The 22,216-nt window shown below is 43.5% G+C and overlaps 1 protein-coding gene across 4 annotated transcripts in view; it reads right to left on the bottom strand.

Moving 5' to 3' along the window:
- The window catches only part of MECOM (MDS1 and EVI1 complex locus), a 46,803-nt gene that overhangs the window by 9,114 nt on the left and 15,473 nt on the right, over nucleotides 1–22,216 (bottom strand). The window contains exons 5-10 of one of the 4 annotated variants that reach the window (XM_088523929.1): nucleotides 21,926–22,073; nucleotides 21,025–21,181; nucleotides 14,311–15,664; nucleotides 12,186–12,273; nucleotides 2,002–2,168; nucleotides 666–743 (exon numbers count right to left, since the gene is read on the bottom strand). In XM_088523929.1, coding sequence (XP_088380055.1) covers nucleotides 666–743; nucleotides 2,002–2,168; nucleotides 12,186–12,273; nucleotides 14,311–15,664; nucleotides 21,025–21,181; nucleotides 21,926–22,073 — 1,992 coding nt within the window. The remainder of the gene's footprint in view (nucleotides 1–665; nucleotides 744–2,001; nucleotides 2,169–12,185; nucleotides 12,274–14,310; nucleotides 15,665–21,024; nucleotides 21,182–21,925; nucleotides 22,074–22,216) is intronic. The other 3 variants (XM_088523930.1, XM_010218627.2, XM_088523931.1) reach the window with 3 other exon arrangements.

Below are 22,216 nucleotides of genomic sequence, written 5' to 3'. Positions count from 1 at the left end.
GCCAATGTCCCTGCAGAGGGATTCTCCGACAGTTTTACTTTCTTGCAAGGAATACAATTTTTACGGCGTGTTTAACTGCGAAAACAGCTCGGTCAGTAAGGAGCATTTCTTGGTCGAGACAAAAAGCCATGGACCTCTACTGACAAAAGCTTATGTAAACAAAAGAAAAAGCAGGTAATAAACAGTGAGTAATTCCCTCGAGCGAGCAAAGAGCTCCATGGACATGTATTAAAGCTCAGCAGGCTGCGCCCAGTTTCTGTAGGAAACCCAAACACAATGCTGGGGAGAGAGGAGATTTCCAAATCTCCTTCAACGTAATGCGTCCGCTTGCCTCCCTGGGATTTATCTTGGTAACTTCAAAAATCAATCTTGCGAGGCTCGCATTCGCAAACCCGCTGTGAATAAATAGCTAAATGAATACCAGTGAGTCACACTGGGGCTATGGCAACATGTGCACACACCTAGACACACACCAGGGAGCTCAAGCACAGGCTTCCTGGCCGTGGGAATGTGCCTTTCCCGATGGCACTGGCCTTCCACCCCCAAATTCACTGGAACCAGTGGCAAAGCCATCCCCAGCTTCAATGGGCTGTTACTAAATCAGTAACAGTAAATCAGCTGGGTGCTGCTTTATCCCCATAACCGCTATCCGGAGCGGGTTGTACCTATAGGGCTGCTCTCCAGTGTGCGTCCTTAGGTGACGGGTTAGGTTTGCAGATCTCGGGAAGATCTTGCCACAGTATCTGCAAAGAGAGAATGGGTGGTAAGATAAAGCAACCTCTGCCAGCTCCTGCTGGGTTCAGGCTGCACTGGAGGCACAGCCCAAATGAAGTGAGTGACATCTGGTCCTGCCAGCTTTGCTTTGGTATCTAACACTGCCGTAAACGCACTCAGCAAATAATGCAGCAAATCAAAAGTGGTGGATGCAAACACACACAGGGCACCATACACATGGAATCCGAATTGCTCGCCCTGACTGGCTTTTCTTGCACATAAGCAAGCGATATATGAAACACAAACTAGTTTTAAAGAAAGCTCACCCCAAATTCTGAAGCTCGCTAAGAGCTTTTCTGTCATGCTCAGATTTGGAATCATGAAAACCCATTACTAAAGCCTTGGATTTCTGGCTCGAGGTGAGCAGATTTCAAATCTTTCAGCTCATTCTCCGTGTCAGCTAACGTGACATCATTCTGCGCATTGAATAGGATCAGACCAGACAAGATTCAAAGACCTAATCCATCAAGGTATGTTTCTATAACAACATGTCTTGAAAGAAGGTGACATGTTTCTAGAAAGAGCAGATAAACTGATACGCCAGTGTCAAATGCCTGTGCATGCTGGAGATGATAGAGAGACCTAAATAATGCAATTTAAAACTCATTCTCCAAACTCGATAATATGTCACGGGAACAATAATAGCAAAAAAGAAAAGAAAAAACGTTTTGAGCTCTACACCTACCCTTTAAGTAAAACATTATAAATTAGTTTATAATTGGCCCAGTTCTATTAATCACATCCAGCCCATTTTGCATAGGGACAGAGCATGCACAACTTGCTCTCAAGTGAACAGGGATAGTGGTTGCTCCACATGGAGATTTTCAAGTGCAACCTTTTATTTTTAACATCCTATCTACTTTTTGTCGCCATGATATATAAGCCCTCAAAATAACCACACAGCTAATTCTGCTCTTGCTGACAAAGCTGCAATTCATTGTAGTCGCATTTACAATGAAGATTTACAACCTTCACTGCCTTTCAAGTCTGCACATATATGTCCTAATAGCTCCGTCATGTGATTGTTGATCTCTTTGCACATTCAAGACAGAAGCCAGAGGAAAACATTTCTGCAGCGCACGATCCGAAAATTAACAGTGAGAGAACACCCATTAGTATGAAGGCGATGAGCAAATTTGGGAGGAGTTATTCATAGAATAGCTCCAGCCTCACTTACAAGTGGGGGATGATCCAGGGCAAAGCCCTTGCCCACAGCAAGGCCCTCACCTGCAGGTGTAGCGCTCCTTGCCCTTGCGCAGCAGGTTTTCCGGCAGGGCGCTCGGAGGCGCTCGGAAGTTGAACATCGACGGCACCGACTGGATCAGCTCGCTGGCCTCTGGCTTCAGGGCGCTGAAGCTCTCCAGCTTCTCGGCCATGTTCTCGATCGCCGACATCTGCAACACAAAACAACACGGAGGCCGTCACGGCGGAGGCGGCTCTGGGGTTCTTCCCTCCAGGAGAGCCCTAAGAGCAAACGCCGCCTGGTTTGGAGACAGCAAGAAGGCAAAGGGAGAGGTGCTGTTCAAAAAATCATGTGCGTACGTGGGCACAACAACCAAACCGTGTGGTTAAAAAAATAAAAAATTGCAGGGACAAAGATTTTATAAAAACTGCAGCTGAACCAAAGGCTGCAACAAGGCAGGTCCAGAGAGGCTCTGACAATGTCCCAGCTACATGCAGCTATTCGACCAAGTCTTCTTGCACATCAAAGACAAACACTATGAGATGAACACATAAAAAATGAAGTTTCTGTGTTTTTGATGCTCTTTGTTTGCATTACCAGCTACATCCTGTTTCCCTACAAGACCGCAGATAAGGAAACCCCCATAGCCAAAAATGATCCAAGTAAATGAAATAGGAGTTGCAGTGAAGTCAAATGCTCTTCCCACCCAAATCAACTAACTTTGTCGTAAGTGTCAATGGGAAGAAAATTCAATTTTCATATGCGCATTAAAGAAAAAAGTCTAAACATGCAAATTTGAAAGAAGATTGTCTTACTGACACAAGGAATAGCAGCAGCAGCATGACACATTACAAAAATGCAGCACCACCAAAATGAATTCTCAGTGTACACCTTGTGTTGCTAATGGTAACAAAATAAATACTCTTCTAAACTGCATTTGGGGGAAAAAAAGGGTTACTTAAAAGTCATTTGGCTTCTGCCTACTTGGTTCTTACCCTTGTTTGAAATACAAGAATGTTAGAATTAATTAGTGACAGAAAGAACTGCGATGTGTCAAACTGTCTTTCTGTGGTTCAGTTTTCCTTATTTTTGAGTTTTTTTCACCTTGCTGTTCTGACTCCCTCACATAGGGGTGGTGGTAAAAGGCCTTCCTCACCCCAAGTCCCATGATTCAATACAGCAATGAGCCACCCCAAACTATTAAAGATGTTTTGGGATGTCTCCATTTCTGATTCTTCACCATAAGCTCTCCAAGAACTTTGCTTTTCATGGAGGGGGCATTAAACAATTTCTGAAGACTAGTTTCCTCTGGGTTGTCCAGAACTAACCATAAAGAATTAGTTGGAGAGTTCAAGATTGCCGCTGTACCTACTGACAAGCAAGACTAACCATTTGCCTATTTATATCACCAAAAAAAAGAAAAGAAACCCAAGAGCTGTACCTGAAGATACAGATACCACCATGCACGTCCTCTGAAACACCCTGCGGACAAGGTTTGTGGTGAAGGGGGAAGTTGTTACATTAACTACCAGACAACCCATGCCCCTCGATGATGCCAATGCTGGATCCGAATTTGCTATTTCTTCTGATGGCAACTCACGCCCTGGCACTAAGAGCGACTTTCCAAGGCAAAGGCAGCAGCATGCCAGCATAGGCATGGAAAAGAGGACAACCCAAACTACCCCAAGAGCCACGAGGTTGCTTTGTAATAACCCACAGTGTTAACCAAGTGCGCTGAGAACATGTTTATGGCCTATCCTTTAAAATCCATCAGAAACCTTTTTTTTTTTTTTTTTTTGCTTTTAATGCAAAGAATTGCGTGTTTGTCTCCTGAAATGACTATTCACGTGCTGCTTAGCTCTGGGCTTGGATTTTTCCCCCTCTTGCCTGCAGCCTGCCCTCTCGTTTCATGCTCAGACTCTTAATGCTGGCTACAAATTGCAATGTACAGGGCACCACTGCCAATTTGCCAAATGTCTTTCATCAAACACCGTGCGAAGGCAAAAAAAAAATCTCAGAGGGAAGTCAAGATACATTCACTTGTCAGGCGACAAATGGGAAAGCATTGCAAGGCAGTAGGGGCTGTAAGCTCTGGGCTTTGATTCATAATCACTCAGCTGCTAAAACATTCTCCACAGATGCAAGCAGACAGCACATTTGTCAATATGAAGGATTTTGACACGTACTGATCACAGGCGTGAGCTATGTAATGATGATGCTGCTGGGATAGCAGGTAATTCTATCCCAGCTGAGAGATGTCATTATCAAGCTGCACAACTCAGCATTACCTCCTATTTATTTTTATACGGCGTCATATCTGTCTTTAGCTGGAATTGCTCCTTAAAGCTTTTAGGCTAAGCTTTCCGCTGCCTTTAATTCCTTCTAATTGTTCCCTTCAAGAAATTCTCCTTCTACTCTGCAGTTGTGGAAAAACAAATGGTTTGGATGAAAAATGACCCCTGGCCTTCAGGCTGATTAGCAGTGACAAGACAGTGCATGGGTTATGATAGCACATATTTATGGGGAAGAAGAATAAGGGCATCGAGAAGTGTAATAAATGTTTTATTTATGTATATTTAATATTCAAGTCAGTTTCATTATCTAGTGGTTTTAAATCATTTTTGGATCACCATTTCTCATGTACCTGTCTCCCTACAGTAATATATTAAAGAAACTATTTTCCCCTTTACATTTAAAATGGCTTAGTCATGCTTATTTTTTTATTATTATTATTTGCAGCATTTTGCAGAGGAGAAATTGAGACTGATTCTTTTCCCATGCACACAGATGTAGGTCAGCAGCAACTCCAATAATTCCTGCAGGATTATATCCGTCCCAAAATAGGGATGATATCAGGATCTCCTCTTAAATCCCCCATTCAGAGGAAGTGCAGGCACTTCCAATTGTTTTAAAGTATTACTAGCTTTCCAAAAATACATTTCTCACCACAGAAGTTCCTATTGTCTGTTTTTCTAGGACTGACCATTTAATTACCTGGTATGAATTCTAATTTTCAAGAAATGAAACAGCAAGAAAGGGAAGTGTTTGGACCCAAGTCTTTACGGGGAAGAAACAGTGCTACTCCACTGTTGGCTGTATAACCAGAGCAGCTAGACTTTGCCCAAGAAAAATTAAAATCAGGACACTTTCTTAATATTGAGGACAATAAAGGTGCTGAAGGGTTAAAGCAGCAGAAGCCTGCGAGTTGCCTAGTCGCAGATTCGGGAAACTCGGGTGAGCGACGGACGGCAAAGCCTTGACGAGGGAACCCCCAGGAACCAAAAAAGCTGCAAGTAGCAGATCTTTCCCCCAGAATATTCGGACACATGCCAGAAATGGGAAGTGTGAGGTCTTTAATTGGGGGCTGTGTCTTGCTCACTGTGGTTAATAGCTATAACGGAGCTGCTGCTCCCATTCATTTGGCTAAACCCTGTTTGAGTCCATTTACATTTTTGTCAAGAAGTTCACTGCTTTAATTAGGTGCATGTGAAAAGATACTGGCTTCCCTTCCTTTCAACCCTTTTGCCTCATAATTCAGCTGGGTGCCCCTCATTTTTCTGCATTGTAAAAACTAATGAATGCCCGTTTCTCATGCAGGTTCTGCACACTATTCATGGCTTCAGAGCAGCGTGCCTGCCACAGCTCCCCCGGGCATTTCTTTCCCGAGCTGAAAAAGCAAAATCTACTTAGGCTCGTTTTGTATGGAAGCTATTCCATACCTCTGATCATCATTGTTGCACTTTTCTGTGTCTTTTCTGATTCTGCTCTATCCTCTTAGAGAGGGACTTCAGCTGTATTCATGACCTGAAAGCAATGTAACATAATGATGCTTTCAACGCCTTGCTGCTAAGATGACATTTTCATAGAACTATCGACTTTGGGATCTCTTTCCTGAATGATACGAGTTAAGAGATACACTTTCCCCTCTGTATGACTTGGTACTTACTGACACTGAATTTTATTGCTATTTTAATCCCCAGTGACTCAGCTTTCTGTGATTTTCATCTTCATGGTCAGATTGGACTACTCTAAATAAACACCTAAAATTCTGTTGTTTCCTTGCTCACTCTGCTTCCCATAGTGTTTACAAATATATTTAGCAGCTCATATTCCTGTGAGAACACTATGTAAACCTGGTGATAATCTTTAATGATAGCAAAAATTGCTAATTTGTTCTTTTTTCCTATTTTTTTTCTTTTTTTTTAGCTGATTTATAGCCTGAGATGTGACTTTCCCTCTTACACAACGAAAACACGGTTCCCTTCGGAGTTCTTGGTAAGAAGCCCCACTTCAGTTGAAGCACACAACCAAAGTCATGCTTACTCCTTCCAAACACTCTTACCACTGACTTGTAAAGAATCAGGAGCTTCTGAGCTCTGCTGTGCTGTCCCCTTTGCCTCCACAGAGCCCTGCTGACCTCTTTGCCTCCATAGGAGAGGTTGGCCTTAACTGTGGAGATGCTGCTGTGGAGATGCTACCTCTGAACTGGGTCATGGTGTCCCACGTAGCATTTCTACTGGGAAGTAAAGTGGGTGTTCATAGGAATGAATTGCTTCTTCCAGCCTGCAATCCAAAATCTCTTTCCATGCTGAAGTCCTCCACTGCCAAAAACGAGACTAGTAACATTGCCTTCACCTGGCTCCCTTTGGCCATGCGTTATCATACGGGAAATGAGTTTTGGCAGCCCTGACCTGGTTACCTTGTTTCAGCCTGGTGTTTCTTCTCTGAGATGTGCTAGGTGCACACCACCAAGGCAAACCATGCCTTCAAGTATCAACAGTCACGCATCAAAAGCATCTTGTCTTGGGCTCTGCATGCAAGGCCTCCAAAGACTTCTACCAAAGACTTCTTCCAGGAGCTGAAGCGGAGGCCTGGAGCCAGGTTAACAGCCTGAAAATCCGGCCCCGTCCACAGCTTTCAGGAGGGGCTAAACCCCAGCCGAGGCCAAGGTGTTCCCCAGAGGGGACGGGGGAAGCAGTCTGACCCAGAGGATGGCATGAGCAGAGCTGCTACGTCCACGGAGAAAGGTCGCCAGGGAGGTAGGAGAGCGAGGAGACTGCGCTGTGCATTTCACATAAAGTTATTGCCTTGTGGACAAGTAATATCTGCTCCTAATCTGAGATCAGTGAACGACAGCATTTTATATAGAACAGTAACTTTTGATTTACATATATAAGCGTTGTTGATTCTATCTACATCCAGATGTCTGGAAAAGGAAGCAGCTTTACCCCCACCTCCTCCTGCTCCCTCGGAGGCCATTAACCTTCGACTGACGCAAACTCATGTGTAGTCACAATTCCCCAGCTCGGGCTCAGAAACGCAGACATTACCATAATCGGCTAAAACAAGTATTTATAAACATTTCAACAGGCAAGATATCATCAGCAGGGGCCTTGGATATTTGTCTTAAAATTTATTAACCAACCCAAGAAAAAGTGACATAAATAAAGCAAGGTTTGTTGTTGCTGTTTTTTAAGAATAACCTGATGATATGAAATAATCTAGCAGACAATGTCATGAATTATATGACCTAATGTTTTACAAACTGGACTCCTTCAATGCTATTATCGTAAAAACAACTGACTTTATGGCTATAACTCATGGGAAAAAACTGTTCGTATGTTTGTTTTCTATTTTTACTAGTGTTATTTAGAGGAGTCTCAAAAACCCAACTACTAAAGTTCAGGATTTCTTCCTCCCCAATTCAAGTTAAAATGCTTCCTCTAAAAATTACGACTTGCGAATTTGTCATGTTTTAACTCTGTGCATCTGAACATCTAACCATGGAACTTGGCTGAGCTTTACTCCTGCCTGAAGGACCTGCCACATGGGGCTGAGCTTTATGAAACAGTAGTGAGAAACTCAAGCTGACCTCTCGTGTAGATCCAGAACAACTCTGTTCCTATTAAATGGTAGCTTAATTAATGGTGGGGATTTAAGCTGATCTGACAGAGGAATGGTGGGAATCGTGCCTTAAAATAAGTAAAATAAATATTTCGCTAATGTTTGCTTTGTTAACACACTCACTAAATTTGTTTTCATTCATTTCTAAAATTATTTTAATTATTTATAATGAGTCTTCATAAAGTTGTTGCAAAAGAAGTCTGCATCTAATTCCAGAACCTCTTTACAGTAGCTTTCTTTTGATGGCACCAGAAGGGGATGATAGAGTGGGCAGACTAAATAAATCGCGATCCATTCAAGAGAGGGTGGTTCTCATTGATCTGAGCTATGCAGTTGCTGCCAAAGAATGAAAAACAATCTGAAATAATCTTGAAATCGATGGCACACTTAACTGTGAATTGAGATGGAAAGGCTCGTGTGACATATTCAAATCTTTCAAGATGAAGATTCATCCAGGAAGCAGCCTCTTCCTCTAGACCATTTATGCTTTAAACACTTATTTTTACTTATAGCTGCTCAAGCACTAGCATGGCCAGGAGATGTATACACAGACAAGAGCAAAAAAAAAAAAAAAAAAAAGGGCAGGAAGATGGAAACTTGAGGACCAAGCCAATATCATTGCAAGCACACAGAAGAAACAGGCTGCCCTGCGTTTTGCAACTTCCCAATCATCCCCAAACAGAGCCGCTTTTCTGAAAGGGGAGTGGATCCAGGGCATGCAGGCCAAATCCCAAAGCCTTCCACGGCTCCTGGATAGTGCTGTGTTGAACACACTATATTGCAAAGAAAATGCTCGGGAACCACTCATGAGCTCTCCAAGTTGGACATTTGCTCCTAGTTCCTCTCTGTTTATTGCCCAAGGAGGCTTGCTCAGACTGAAGGGGGATGGAGAGCTGCCAGCTTTTCCTTTGTTTTTTGGTTTCTTGGTGCCATTTGCCCCATGAGAGGGGACAGGGTCCCCACTCATGCTGCTGGGTGCCTGACCTGCATCCCGGGAATGGATTCTGCACGTGGCAAACCCCAGCCCTATAGAGCCAGACGTTCTCCCCAGTGCAAGGATGCCCTCAGACCTCAGATCATCTCCCGTTCAGAAATTCTGCCCTCGCGTTGTGAAATCTGTCCGTGTCTCGCTGCGAGTGACGGAGCAAGCGTGAGTCAGGACTCGGGCGGCAGCAGCCTGGCTCCAGCTTCTCCCCGAAGCTGTGAGAGTCGGGAAAAATCTGGGACAAGTATTTATGGGCTCAGCACAGCAGCTGAAGAGCCAGGAGAGTACGAGCAAAACACAGTGTTACTTGAGTTGCATCTGCAAAAGCAGTTGCTGAGGCTCATGTTTTTATGAACAATTTAGGCATATTAAAAATAACGTTTTATAAAAATAGAAGAGTAGGCTCAAATTTATCCCATGGATGCTAAAAGCACAATTTCTGTTCACAGGAGGAGAGGCTATGTAAGTATACACACAGGACAAATTTGACCCAAACACTGCAAATAAATGGATGTTTTATTTGTGCTTTAAGTACAGCAGCGAGCAATTAAGCTCAAAACTTCAAAGCTATTAAAGTGAGCAACTCCCACTGAAGTCAATATGAGATAGAAACATGAAGTCCACTGAGTCTCTGTATTTTAATGTCTACAATGCAGATTAAATATTTATAACTATTTCAATCTAATAGGATTTCAGTCTGAAAATTTTCTCTCCAACCTCTGAAGCAAACAGCTTGGAACAGTTTCAGTTAAACATAAACAAAAATTGTATTTTTAAAACCCTTACTGAGGTAAAGCTCCCATTGCCTTCAACAATTAAAACCTGCAGGGTTAGGTAGGTAAAACTGAAGCCAATTGGACATAACAGAATATTATCCACTACAGCTGCAACATTCTGTAGGAAAGTGTGGCATGCTCCCTAACTGCGTGGGGAGTTACCTTTCATTTCATATTTTCCTTATGCAATTTATTTCACAATGATCAAATCAAAAATATAAGCAATGAACTTACCCAAATTCTTTGATCAGGCAATTGGAACTGGGAGCAAAATTGAAACAAAAACAACACATTATTCCCGCATTGGAACCCTTATTGCAATCAATCTACTAAATACTTTTTTTTTTTTTTTAATAATTCAAGGTTTTATTCTGAATACTTTGCTGTGCTGGGGCATTCCCTCCTTAAGAATTAAGTCCTTGTACTGGTAAATTATTGCAAAATATAGCTAGCTAGCTGCCTTAATCTTTCACAGCTGCTGGGCTACAGGCACTGAAAGGACTTTTGCCCAAGCAGGCATGGAGTAAGGACCACAGGCTTTATGTCTTTAATAGCTAGTCCAAAAAGCTATTTTAAAGATCTGTTAACAATCCTATCATTCAGTTAATTTTTTTCAGTTAAATTCCTGCTTAATCAAATTATAAGTTTCACAAACAAACGCACCTATAGAAGTATAAATTTCTAGGAGACAAACATGAGAAATATTTAATGTTTTACATAGATAAATCCTGCCAGTAGAAAATGGAAACTTATGGTGTAATCCACACCTGCGCTTTTACAGGGGCGAACAGCGCTGTAAACCAAAAGCAGCTTCCCTGCAAGCCGTTCCCCATTCCTCCATAAACACGGAGCCAGACCCGGCCCTGCAAACAGCAGAGCCCTTCCTAGGAAAGCCGGCAAGCGAGCAGGCCCACTTGGACATGGACTTTTTTGCAGGATGTGTGATCGTGGTTTAGTTTCCTTTTACGACGTGTTAAGAGCGTGTGCTGCACTCGCCACTTTCCTACCAGCCCATCCCAGTGCAAGTTAAATCCATGGGCCCTAGCAGCGTGACCGGGGGTAAAATGAAAGCCAGTCCTGACCACGGGGCTTTTTTTTTGTCTATTGTGCAATGAAAAACGTGAATAAACGGGCATAACGCGCACGCTCGCTCCCTGGGCATGACAGGGAACTGCCGCGAGGCCGTCCCGCACAACCAGGCCCCGCGAGGCCGGTGCGTTAGGGGAGGCCGGTTCACATGGCAGCGTGGCACGGGCGGCCCGTCCCGGTGAGCTGCGAGGCCTTGGCTCCGCTGGCTCCGCGTTACGGACTTGCTACCTATCCTCCATGACACGGGACTTTGTAAGCGGCCTGCTGAGACGCACTCTAGTAATTCAAGGTGATTTCCATGTTTCGTTCACTCTTCACTTCCTACAGGCATCGGACCTGGAAAGGGATGTTTCTCTCTGCGTTCTCCACCCATGTGAGGACATCGCAGCTGAGTCTGCAACTGCGTGGGCCGGTACCGGTCCTTCCCGGCTCTTCTCCCAAACCTGCCCTCCGCCGTATTTCAGAGTATAGTCCATGCAAGGCAGGGAATAGCCGTGGATCCCTGCACTGACAAAGAGCACCCCATGGCAGCGTGGGCCCACAAATTCAGAGGAAGCTGAACCAGAGGCTGTTTCTGCACTTAAAACACAGGACCCATACGGGGTATTTCTATCAGGACGAAACCACAGTCAGCACCACAGAGGATTTTAGATTAAGCACAAGATTTAATCCACACAGATACTAACATAAAGACTCCTTGAGCAAGGACAAGGAGGACAAAAGGCGTACCCCTTGGGTAGGGTGCTGCCCAAGAAGAGCAATGTGGAATCTTCCTGCCCATACTGTTTCTGCGACTGATCCTTCAAGGACACCTCTGAAATTGCTGTTATATAGCAAGCAAGAGGCAGGACAGCAAGCGCTAGGCCTATACACTGGACAGTAGCCCTCTTCTATAGCAAAAACTGATGCTTTTTAGGCATGTAGAAGGGATTCTACAAAGCCCTTGGACACACTCTAGCCCCATGACCCTTACCTAAGGAGGCAGAGGGTGTTACATGAGCTGAGAAGCTCACCTATGTAGAGGGTTTTCCTACTTTTCTGGAGTTCCTAAATGCCGATGAAAGGGACTGATCATATAAAGCAGGCAAACAGATGACAGGGATGCTCAGTTTTGCAGGATCTACATCACTCTCTTTTAATTAGCATTGACTCCACTGCAACTGCCCATGGGCTGGGAGCCTGCCGAACAACTGGGCAGCTCCCAAAGTTGGTAGTTATGATAGTTTTGTAGGAATATGGCTCTAAAACATGCATGTAGCTTGAACCTGGCTTCCTCTGTAATCAAAACATGTTGTTTCATCTGCAAAACATCAAGAAGCTCAGAACAATGCTGATGTTTTTCCACTACAATGATGAAGTCAAAATTGTGTGTCTTAGGAAATCCAAAAATGACTAAGACTGCATTCATTTCTCTGCACCTGCTTTGAAGCATCAATAGGCTTGTTTACAACATCAAAATGCCCAAAATACTTACTTGTGGATGAAACAAGAATCCTGGGGAAGGTCTCAAGTATTTTTCTTTTAAAGCTTCGAGCGGGTCAGTTAACTTTCTTTTCTCTACTCTGTAAATGTTAAAATTAGATTTGCTTGTGATGAATCAGTCTCAGATATTAATAATTATACAGCTATTCATGTTTAAAATAGTCAATTACACATCAAGCAATTTGTTTTTCAGAGATAATGGCAACGGTTAAGGAAGTACAGTCAACTCTCGATACTCCCGTACAACTCACTACTACTAGCGGGTGTTGTGAAAGGGAGATTTTACCATTTACATAGGAAATTATTCAATTTCAGAAAACCAGTAAAAATGACATTAGAAAACAGTGACTAACCACCAAGCACTTATATGAAGAAATCTGGCCTGAGTGCATTTGCCACTCACAGGAGTGGAATTCAAGGCCTGAGGAGCTCTGAGCAATAGGTCTCTTCTGACTGGCCCGGGGAGACATTGGAGCCCCGATCCTGGACCCTGTTCCTTGTGCACCCAAAGCCTGTGTGGCACAGAGCAGCAGGAGAAACACGGGCTCGAAGGAATGCAGCCAAGGAATGCTCCATCCGCAGTGAAGACTGCAATCACCCAACGTGTGCATTTAGGTAGTGAAACACAGTGCTGGTGTCCAGAAGCAATAAGGAAATTTGAAGTCTTTTTGGTTTCTCTACTACTTATACACAGTTCAAGGGACAGATCCTGTCCTTATATATGCAACTCCTCACAAAGAAGGGCTCAGCAACAACTGGCCTCGTACTAAACTGGCAGAATTTGCACCGATTTCATTAAGGCATGAGCATAAAACAGGAGTTGTTTCCACTGTTTCAGTCACTTAAAATAAATATGATGCAAAGAAATCCTATGGTCTAATACGGATACCAATCTGGTATGAATAAAATCATTGCAATAAGCAGCCTCATACCCTGTTTCTTTGCACCTCATACCCTGTTTCTTTGCAGTATCTCTTGTCTTAGGTAAGAGAACATTCTGCAAAAGTTTTGCCAAGAGCGCTTCTTTTTTAGATAGAGTAAGAAGTTAAGAACATTTACGTGTCAGTAACTTTTGTTTTTTTCAAACAGTAGTCTGTAAAATGGGTCATTTAGATTACGGACAAGCATTTTATGGGGAGTATTTCTCTACTTCTCTGTTCCTGAGAACTAATTTAGATGCAGGGCTACTGCTGATTACAGATATGCAGCAGAATGGCAAAGGGCAAACAGTGGCTGACGTACACAGGACATAGGTGAAATCCCACTGAAACCAATGTCAGCCCTGCTGCAAGGCACCCACAGAGCAGGTTTTTGCAGCCGGTTTCTAAAAGTCCAGCTCACTGACAGGGCCTACTTGTGTGTCCATCAAAGTCAAAACCAAAGCTCCCACTTATTTAATAAGATTGCTCAGATTAACTAACGCCTTGGTTCGTTTTTGCACACCCAAGGACATTGTGCCCTTACTTGAATTAATGAAATGTCTAAAAAAATCAACACGTTGCTCAAATCAGTGCAAAAAAAGGCAGAATTTACTCTGAACTCCCATACTCCTTACCAACCTTAGGATCAATCTGCCTCTTTGCCTTATCTATTATATACTCCCTTTCAACACAGGAGAAAACAGAAAGGTGGTGCACAACTGGCCCAGAAAACCTTTCGAACCTGATTTTCAGGGAAGGGAAGGGGAAAGGGCAGGTAAAGCCAGTGAAACATTATGGAAGAAAAGCAATTTGTGGCAAACCAGTGCTTTCAGAGATACAATATACAAAATACATAAAGATACAACACTGACGCCAATTCATTTATGGTAAGAGAACATATTTGACTTCTGAACAATAAGCTGTGCACGTTGAACTAATGACTCTCTTCAAACAAGGCAGTAGCAAACACTTGCTAACTACAGAAATGGAAACCCTGGGGTTTGAGCTGAACAGTAGAGATTTGAGGTGGGAGGCCCAGGTTAACACGGGGCCTGCATCATCACATGCCCAGGTGGCCAAGTCTCCCTGCACTGATGCCTACAGGGGGACAGGGTTGTCCTGCATCTGTGTGCAGGCAGCTTGGACAGGTCTAACTAGAGATACTAAAGGATGCTGAGACCCAGCATAACGTTTTACCTGTAAATGGGATCCATAAAGAACGGGGTTGGTCTGGCATGCTGCAAAGAAGACTCGGAAGCTTTCCTTTGTTCGGGGTCTCCTTTCTTGTCACCAAAGACGTGGTTTTTCCGAGGCTCGGTGAGTTTTGTGCCACTGGCTCGACTTCGACTGCCCATGCTGAGATCTAGAGGCTGGTCCTGGCTTGTCACAGATGGAGCTGATGGCTTTGAGGGTATAGGAGTAACTGGCTTCTCCTCCTTACGCTTAGTGGTGAGGTCAAAGGGAGACTCAGAGCTTCCCTTTGGGATCTTCTTAATTTCACTGGGTGATTGGGGCTCCATTTTCAAGGGTAACGGTCTCAAGTCTCTATCAGGAAATGGATACATTGATTGAGAGAATGCTGGAAAAAATGGGAGGGGAAACATGGAAGGGTAAGGTAAGGCTCCGACTTTTTTGTCTTGCAGCCCCACAAGTCCTGTTGAACCAAAGTATTTTTCAGCAATAGAAGCAATAGCCTTTATAGAATCATTCACAGCTCCTGACACCGCAGTCTGCTCCTCTAAAGATGGTGAGAAAATGGAATGATTGCTGTGTTCTTTCTTATTATTTATTGAAGCCAAATTCTGCAGAGAGCTTACTTTGTCTTTGAACATTTTACCATTTTCTTTAAATTTCTCTTTCTCACTTTCAATGTCACTTTCCAGATCAGAGCCAGAGGTGGTTTCCAGGTCACTGCCACTGGGGGTACTGACATCGTCAAGGTCACTACTCTCTGACTGGTCACTGAGTTTTTCATGCGGCCTCTCTTCAGAGGACCTCTCTGGTTGAAGCTCCACTGGCTTATTTTCACCTACAGATGGTTGCTTATTTAGTGCCTTCAAAATATCCTGTGTAGCTGGCAGTATCTGAGGATTGGTCATGAGGGGACTTTGACTTTTGTTTGTCTGATCTGCGCTTGGTAGTCCTTTAACAGGAGAACTAGCAGGTATCAAAGGTGGCCTGTGGTACAAGCCTGAAGGAAACAGACCAGGGAAGCTAAAAGAAAATCCAGGAGCTGTTGGAAAGGTAAGACCAGCAGGATGCCTATTGGCTCCAAAATAGTCAGCAAGGCCCGGATTTGCATGATTCATATTAACCATGGACGTTTTATCCATAGCTGGGGTTCCAGGAAGTGAAATGCCTTGGCCAAAAAATCCTCCTGCTGCAAAATGGTTCTTGCCCTCACAAAATCTCCTGTGTTTATTTAAGGAAGACGTAGTGCTGAACATTTGTCCACAGTCTTTGCACTTGATTTGGGTTCTGCAATCAGCATGCATGCGCTTATGACGACAAAGGTTTGAAAACTGAGTATAGGATTTATGGCAGACCTCACCTGTATGTAAACAACAACAACAACAAATCTCAGGCTTTGTGGTAATTTCCCCCACCCTCAAAAATTTGCAAATAAAACAATTTTTTTTACCCTCCAAATGTCAATTCGGAAGTCATAAGGAGAAGTCTGGTTGCACAAATGTATGAAAGCTACAGTACTATTCCAAAGCAAGGCATCCAAGCAGACAAATGTCTAAAGACAGCACACACACAAAAAAATGCAGACCAAAACGCAAAGCAAAACAAAACAAACACATCTCCAACAAAACAGATAAGGTCTGAAATTGCTATAATGTAAAGTTTGTTTCCTTGCTTCCTCTTTTTATCGCACAGGCTTTCCCCCTTGGAAATGTTATTTCGTATTGCATCAGCACCCAGAGCCCAGGGAGGACGCGTGGCCCCAGCGCTGCAACACCGTGTGAAGCATCTCTGCCTTCCAAGGGCTCTCTCGCTGGAGACGTTCATTTATACCACTATTCACATGTGTGAAGTTATTCAGGACAATTAATATTTGCAGACACAGACAGAGCAGCTGCCTCAGAGCCTTCAGACTAGAAGATGCCAAGGATAGAGAAGAGGTGAGGGAGGAAGCAACTGGATATTTACAAGCACATGCTATTATTAACAAACAACATTTTTTTTCCATTTACAATTAAGAAATTAATCTCATGGAAGTCTAAGCTATGTTTCTAAAATAACCTCAGTCAAATACTCTCACCTGTCCCAAGTATTTGTTAGTGTAATGCATATGGTCACTGTGATATAGCAACAGGTGCCTTGGAAGCCATGGCTCTAAATTCCTCATCTTAATAACATTATTAGTCTTAATATTGCTTATTTCTCTCTTGCATGTGAAATGTATATTTATGTATATAGTGAAAAATATACTATATTTCAACAGCAATTTCCTTGAAAAATGCAGTGCTATTTATTTGCATGCCTGATGCTCAGCACATCTTAGTGGATTTCCTTTCCAATAACTTCAGTGTCACAAAAGCAGCAGCTGGAGAAAGCTTGAAGCCACAGAGGGCAGATCTACCTCAACCTGATGGGCCTGATTTAGACTGAAGCATTTAGCAGGATTCCTACAAAAAAACATTCATTAGCAGGAAGCTGAAAATTGTCCTGTAATCGGGACAGAGCGGGACACCCCACTGTGACGATGAACTGTGTGAAATGAATTTTTGCCCATTCCTGAAATACCCCATCCGTAGCTAGAGTCGCTACTCCCCACATTTTATTTCCTGCCTTGCCTTTGCTGCACGGTGAAGCATGGAGCCCTGTCCATGGGGTACACACCTTAGTGAGCAAGTTATTGGGGAGCACCCAGACTAGAGGTCTCCTCGTCCGACTGTGCTTTGGCACAGCCCCACCAAACGCTGCAGCTTCCCATCCACCTTAGGTTACCTTTCGGGGAATTCTATATCCTTTGGGCTAGCAGGAAACAGCAGACAAGCTCAAGGTTGTGCTCTTTCTTATTCTGAAATACGCCAGGACCTCTGGCCTACCTTGTTTCTGGTGGTACAGGCTCTAGCTTTGTTTAAAAACAAAATAACATCAGCAGCAAGTGGTGTTATCTCTCTGTAATAAATCCTCTCTTTTTTTTCCAGTCAGGAAAAAGCATGTGGCCGCTTTATTTTTATTTAATTTGCGTTATATCATAAGCTCTCATCTTTCACACATCAAAGCCACACAACAATGCGCATTGTGTATTCGGGGGCCTTTTTAACAATCATTTTCAAGATTTGAGACAGTCTGACATAATTTACAATGGCTCTATTTTAAGCCTGCAAAGGAAACTGAATTGAATGTATCCCATCCTGCACCGTTGGTTCCCATGAACCGTAATCACGTCCTCTCGCTTCCACTCGCGTCGGGGCCGCGCTAACCTTCCTGCTCCTCTGAATCTCTGCCCTTGAGAAACTCGGCTGCTTGTTGTCATGTCGGAGCTGTTTACCTCTCCAGCGGGCTCGGTGACAATGTGCCATTGTCTGCGGGCCTGATCCTGCCCCGCCGGCACCGCTCCGGGGGTGAGGAGCGCGGAGTCGGGCTCGCGCGCCGGAAAGGTGCAAGGCACTAATCCAGGAAGAACTCTTGTTGTTGGGTATCAGTTATTGTTCCTGTTGGAAACCTTCATTCACAAGGAAGGAGAGGGAAGAAATAGGGAAAGGACAGAAAAGTGAGGAGAAGAAGAGAAGAGAAACTGGAGAAAGAGAAAAAAGAAACAACAACAAAAAAGGAAAGAACGAAGAATAGAAAAAAAAGAAAAAAGAGAAAAGAAAGAAGAAAAAGAAAAAAAGAGGGAAAAGAGAATGAAGAAAAAAGAAAAAAGAAAGAAAAAGAAAAAGGAAAAAGAAAAAAAGAAAAATAAGAAAAATAAAAAGAAAAAAGAAAGAGAAAAGAAAAAGGAGAAAAGAGGAGATGTGTTTTTCCTAGTTGCCTCCTGTAATGTTTGCTTCTTCTTTTCCTAAGTGCTTTTGTTTACCTTTTGGGAAGATTTTATCCACCTATTTATCACAGAACTATTGGTTGTTTATTGCTGCAGTAACAAGCGCCAATCTTTTCTGCTACCTTTCTGCTATTTTTATCCTAATCGTAGGCAAAAAGGCCTTGCTCCCACAAAATAACCTCACGGCTGTGTTTAACAATACAAATCCAAGCTCCAAGTCTGAGCACCCCTTATCCTCATTGCTGAGGTCCTGCACATAAAGCTCCCATCACCTTGACCACATAAACCAAAACTAAACTGTCAGTAAAGGCACAGCTTGCACGAGTGTAGCTTCCAAGGCTGAAAAGAAATTTCAGGCCCAGGTCTGAAGCTCCTCATCACCAGAACAGACTTACTGATGAGCAATGTCGAACTGAACCTCAGTGTAACATTGAGGTTTACACCAAATGCCCCACTGATTTGGGGGGGAATGCTGTATATAAATCATTTACCTGGGCCACTGTGAATATTCCCAGGAGGGAGGATAGTCTAGTAAGTTTTTATTATAAAATCTACCTCTTTTTCACTGCTGCTTTGCCTAGAATTTAGTAGATGGGGGGTATGGTTATCAACTTTAATCGCTTCCACGTATCAAAGCAACAGAAGCTGGGTTTGATTTCTCCTGTTACACCTTATGACATCCTTTAAATTATAGTGCCATACTTTCAAGCAGCTAACTTGTAAGGGAAGCTTCTCTCCTTGCAGTTTTTATTGCTGTAGAGACCCCAGGTTTTATACAACTCCCGCTCTGTCTCCCAAGCTGCAAAAATTCATCTCATGTTTAAGTACATTCTGTGTCATGGTTGTCTCAGAACCCCCAAAATAACTCGCAGTTAAGTTTGCAAATTTTCTGCTTATTAAAAAAATTACTGTAAGTACTATCTCGAATATGTTCAGTCTATTATGGCATGTGGTTTCTATTTGGAGAAGCTGGAGATTTCATGAAGGCAGTGAGTAATTACCTTAGTGTTGGTGAGTTTTCACTCAAGCTTGGGCGGTATACTGTAATAAGAGACAGTTGCCATAAACAGACTGGTAGAGTAAATCACGGTGTGTGGCCTCTTGGTGGAAAACAGATATCTACTTTAGGTGACCCTACCTCCCACCCCCGTCTTCGTCCAGCTCCCCGCATCGCTCAGAAAAGCCTACTGAACATGTGGTCTCCAAATTCTTTTCTTCTATAATTACACGGCTATTACTCATAGTCTGTTCAATGGTTTTTCATCTCTCATACTGTAAATTTCAAGAATATCAATGGCTGTGTTGATTTAATAGAATACGCACCAACGAAGAGCATTTCAGATATGATTTAATTTAAGAGAGGTGTCACTCCTGTATATAGTATTGACCACAACTCTATTACCTGAAAATTCCCAACCTGGCCAGAAGTTATGGTTTTCTAGTAATTATATGTTTTAAATGTATCTGGTAATCCCAGGTTTATTCGCTGTAGCTATAACTGGATTTAGTTATAATTTCCTCATACAGCCATGTACAAGTATTATCTAATCTAACGGCAGATATGCAGTCTTCACATGAATAAGTCTTTTATGGTATTAGAGCTTCCCTTAATGTATTATCCAGACCCAAAACACATGTCAAAGAAGGGTTTTACTGCTCCCTAGGAGACTAAGCTGGGTGTCCTGATACACTGCAAAGTTTAATACTGCAGCTGTGGGATTCACACCCCTAGAGAACAGGACCATATAGCATAGGGGAAGTGCAGCTTTCCTGTGCTCTGCTATGGGAGTAACCTGCTCAGCCTTAGCCTCCTTATCTGGATGCAGTGCTATCCACCAAACCTAGTATAAACTATCAGTACAGAATATATGGTCCGCTGGGGGAGGAGGGGGAAGCATGAGAATATTTTGGTAAATTAGTGTTGAGAACTGCAGAAGATGAAAAAATCAGAAAAACAAGTAGGGGAGGTGGTCAAAGCAGGTGTTTTTCAAGCCACAACAAGTGCTTGAAAAGGCTGCTGGAGCTTAACGGCAACAAGAACCATATTCTTAAATATTTCCTGCCTCTGGTTCTCTGTTGAAAGGAAAATAGCTAGTAAGGTTATCGTATGTCAAGGCTTCCCCATCTCATAGAAGGGTCTGGCTAGGTGGCACATGCAATCCTGGGGACTTTGAGGATCTGTCTTATATTTCACTACTGAGCCAGGCTCAGATATGAGGCAATTTTTATTGCTGGAGCAATTGTTTGTAAAAATCTAACAGTTAAACTCAGCACTTAACTTTAGGACATGCAAAGAAACCTCAAGGAGTGAGTCAGTCTCCTCCAATTGAAATGCACTGGCTGTGAGGCTTGTTTTTCCAATTCCAATGAATACCATGGCATCTAATCTGCTATAGATGCTATAGACTTGTGGCCCAAGATTAATTTCTAAAGCATTGCAGACTTTCACCTGCATTTGCTGGTTCTACCAATTCCCAACCACTGCAGACTGCAATCCAGCATTCCCATCTCCTGCCCTAGGCCAGCACCGTTGCCATGTGGGCTTGGCAGGATGCGATCCAGCAACCAGCTGAGGTTGCTTTAAAACAACCCAAGACTGCAACCTCCAAGCCGGGTATCGCTGGCTCTTAGCTAAATCTTACTCCCAGCTTGCTCTTTGCCATCTGTGCATGGAAATATGTTGCGGGGACAACAGGTCCATTTATGCAGTGGCTGCCTGAAAATGAAAATTATATTAAAAAAAAGCCTTGTGAATTACGCAAACTCATTTAATAAACCAAGGTGCAAGCCAGCCCCCACAAAACCAATGAGAAATTCATCAAAAGCACCATGCAACCTTCTGCTTCCACGTCATGCTGTTTTTTTTGACAAGAGAAATACACTTAACTGAAGATGTTTAGTTGAAGACTTACATATAAAAGGTTTGACACTGCTGTGGATGTGTTTATGCTGTTTGAGGCCCGAAGAAGTGGCAAAGGTTTTGCCACACTCTGGACAAGCGTGAGCACGAGCCCCAACATGCTGGGAACGAATATGCCTCTGAAGGTTGCTGGGGTCCGTGAAAACCTGCTAGGAAATGAGTACTCATTAACCAAGAAACTTGACTGCAAAAGAAGCCAGTTATTACAAGCATCTGTCAAAATTCAAACCTCAAGGTTATGGGGAGGTTTTTATTAAGATCTAAAAACTCTGTCTTTGGCTGCTCGTTGTATCTCAGTCTTGCTTAACGGAAGTCACTGGAAGCTTTGCCCAAAAAGACGGACCTCAGTTTCCCAGGTTTAGCCAAATACTTGGTGGTTCTGATAACCCTTCTGTCACCAGTACGCCAGATGTAAAAACCCCTGCATTCAGAAGTCCCAGGGAATGGGAGGTGCATCCATCCACTCTGCATTTCCAGCAGGGATTTGTGTCCCTCAGAGCCACAATATTTGTAGTAGGTACCAGTTATGTTGATAAGATGCACCGAGGCAATTCAAAACATATCTGTAGTGTTCTGTGATTGCAACCAAATTGAGGAAAGCAGGTCCCTACTCCCCTTTCAGAGGAGAGCTCAGGGCTTTCAGGTCAGGCAGTTCACAACCTTAACTGCTCAGCTGCTCTCCTGAGCTCCAGACCCCACTCGCAAGGAGCGAAGTCCTCCTCTAAACCCCACAAATTCTGTCCACAGATCCTTGTAAATCCTAGAAAAACAGCCTGCACCAGCACAGAGCTCCCAATATGAGCTCCTGAGTCCCGACTCGGCGCAGCCCTGCTCTCCTACCCTTGCACATTCAGCAATGAAGCAAGGCCAGACGGCCTACAAATTCACTGTACCTTGGCACAGTTTTCACACTCGTAGTGCTTCCCGCTGTCATGCGACATCTGGTGACGTATCAAGTTGGACTTCCAGTTAAAGGCTTTGGGGCACTGGTCGCACTTGTACTCCCTCTCCTCGCTGTGTGACAGCATGTGCTTCTCCAGGCTGCGGAAACAGAGAGAGGCTTAGTGAGCTCCTGGCAGCACCTACACAGAAACGTGGGTTTATCAGCGATTTGCAGATCAGCCTAGCAATAGGGGAGAAGTGCCAGGAAGAGGAGACCAAGCAGAGCACGTAATTACAGCAAC

Source organism: Tinamus guttatus, unplaced genomic scaffold, assembly GCF_059628265.1.
Source record: "Tinamus guttatus ecotype Peru unplaced genomic scaffold, ASM5962826v1 Tinamus_guttatus_pri_ptg000198l, whole genome shotgun sequence".
In the NCBI taxonomy this organism is placed as follows: domain Eukaryota; kingdom Metazoa; phylum Chordata; class Aves; order Tinamiformes; family Tinamidae; genus Tinamus; species Tinamus guttatus.
This window is presented reverse-complemented; position numbering and strand designations above follow the sequence as displayed.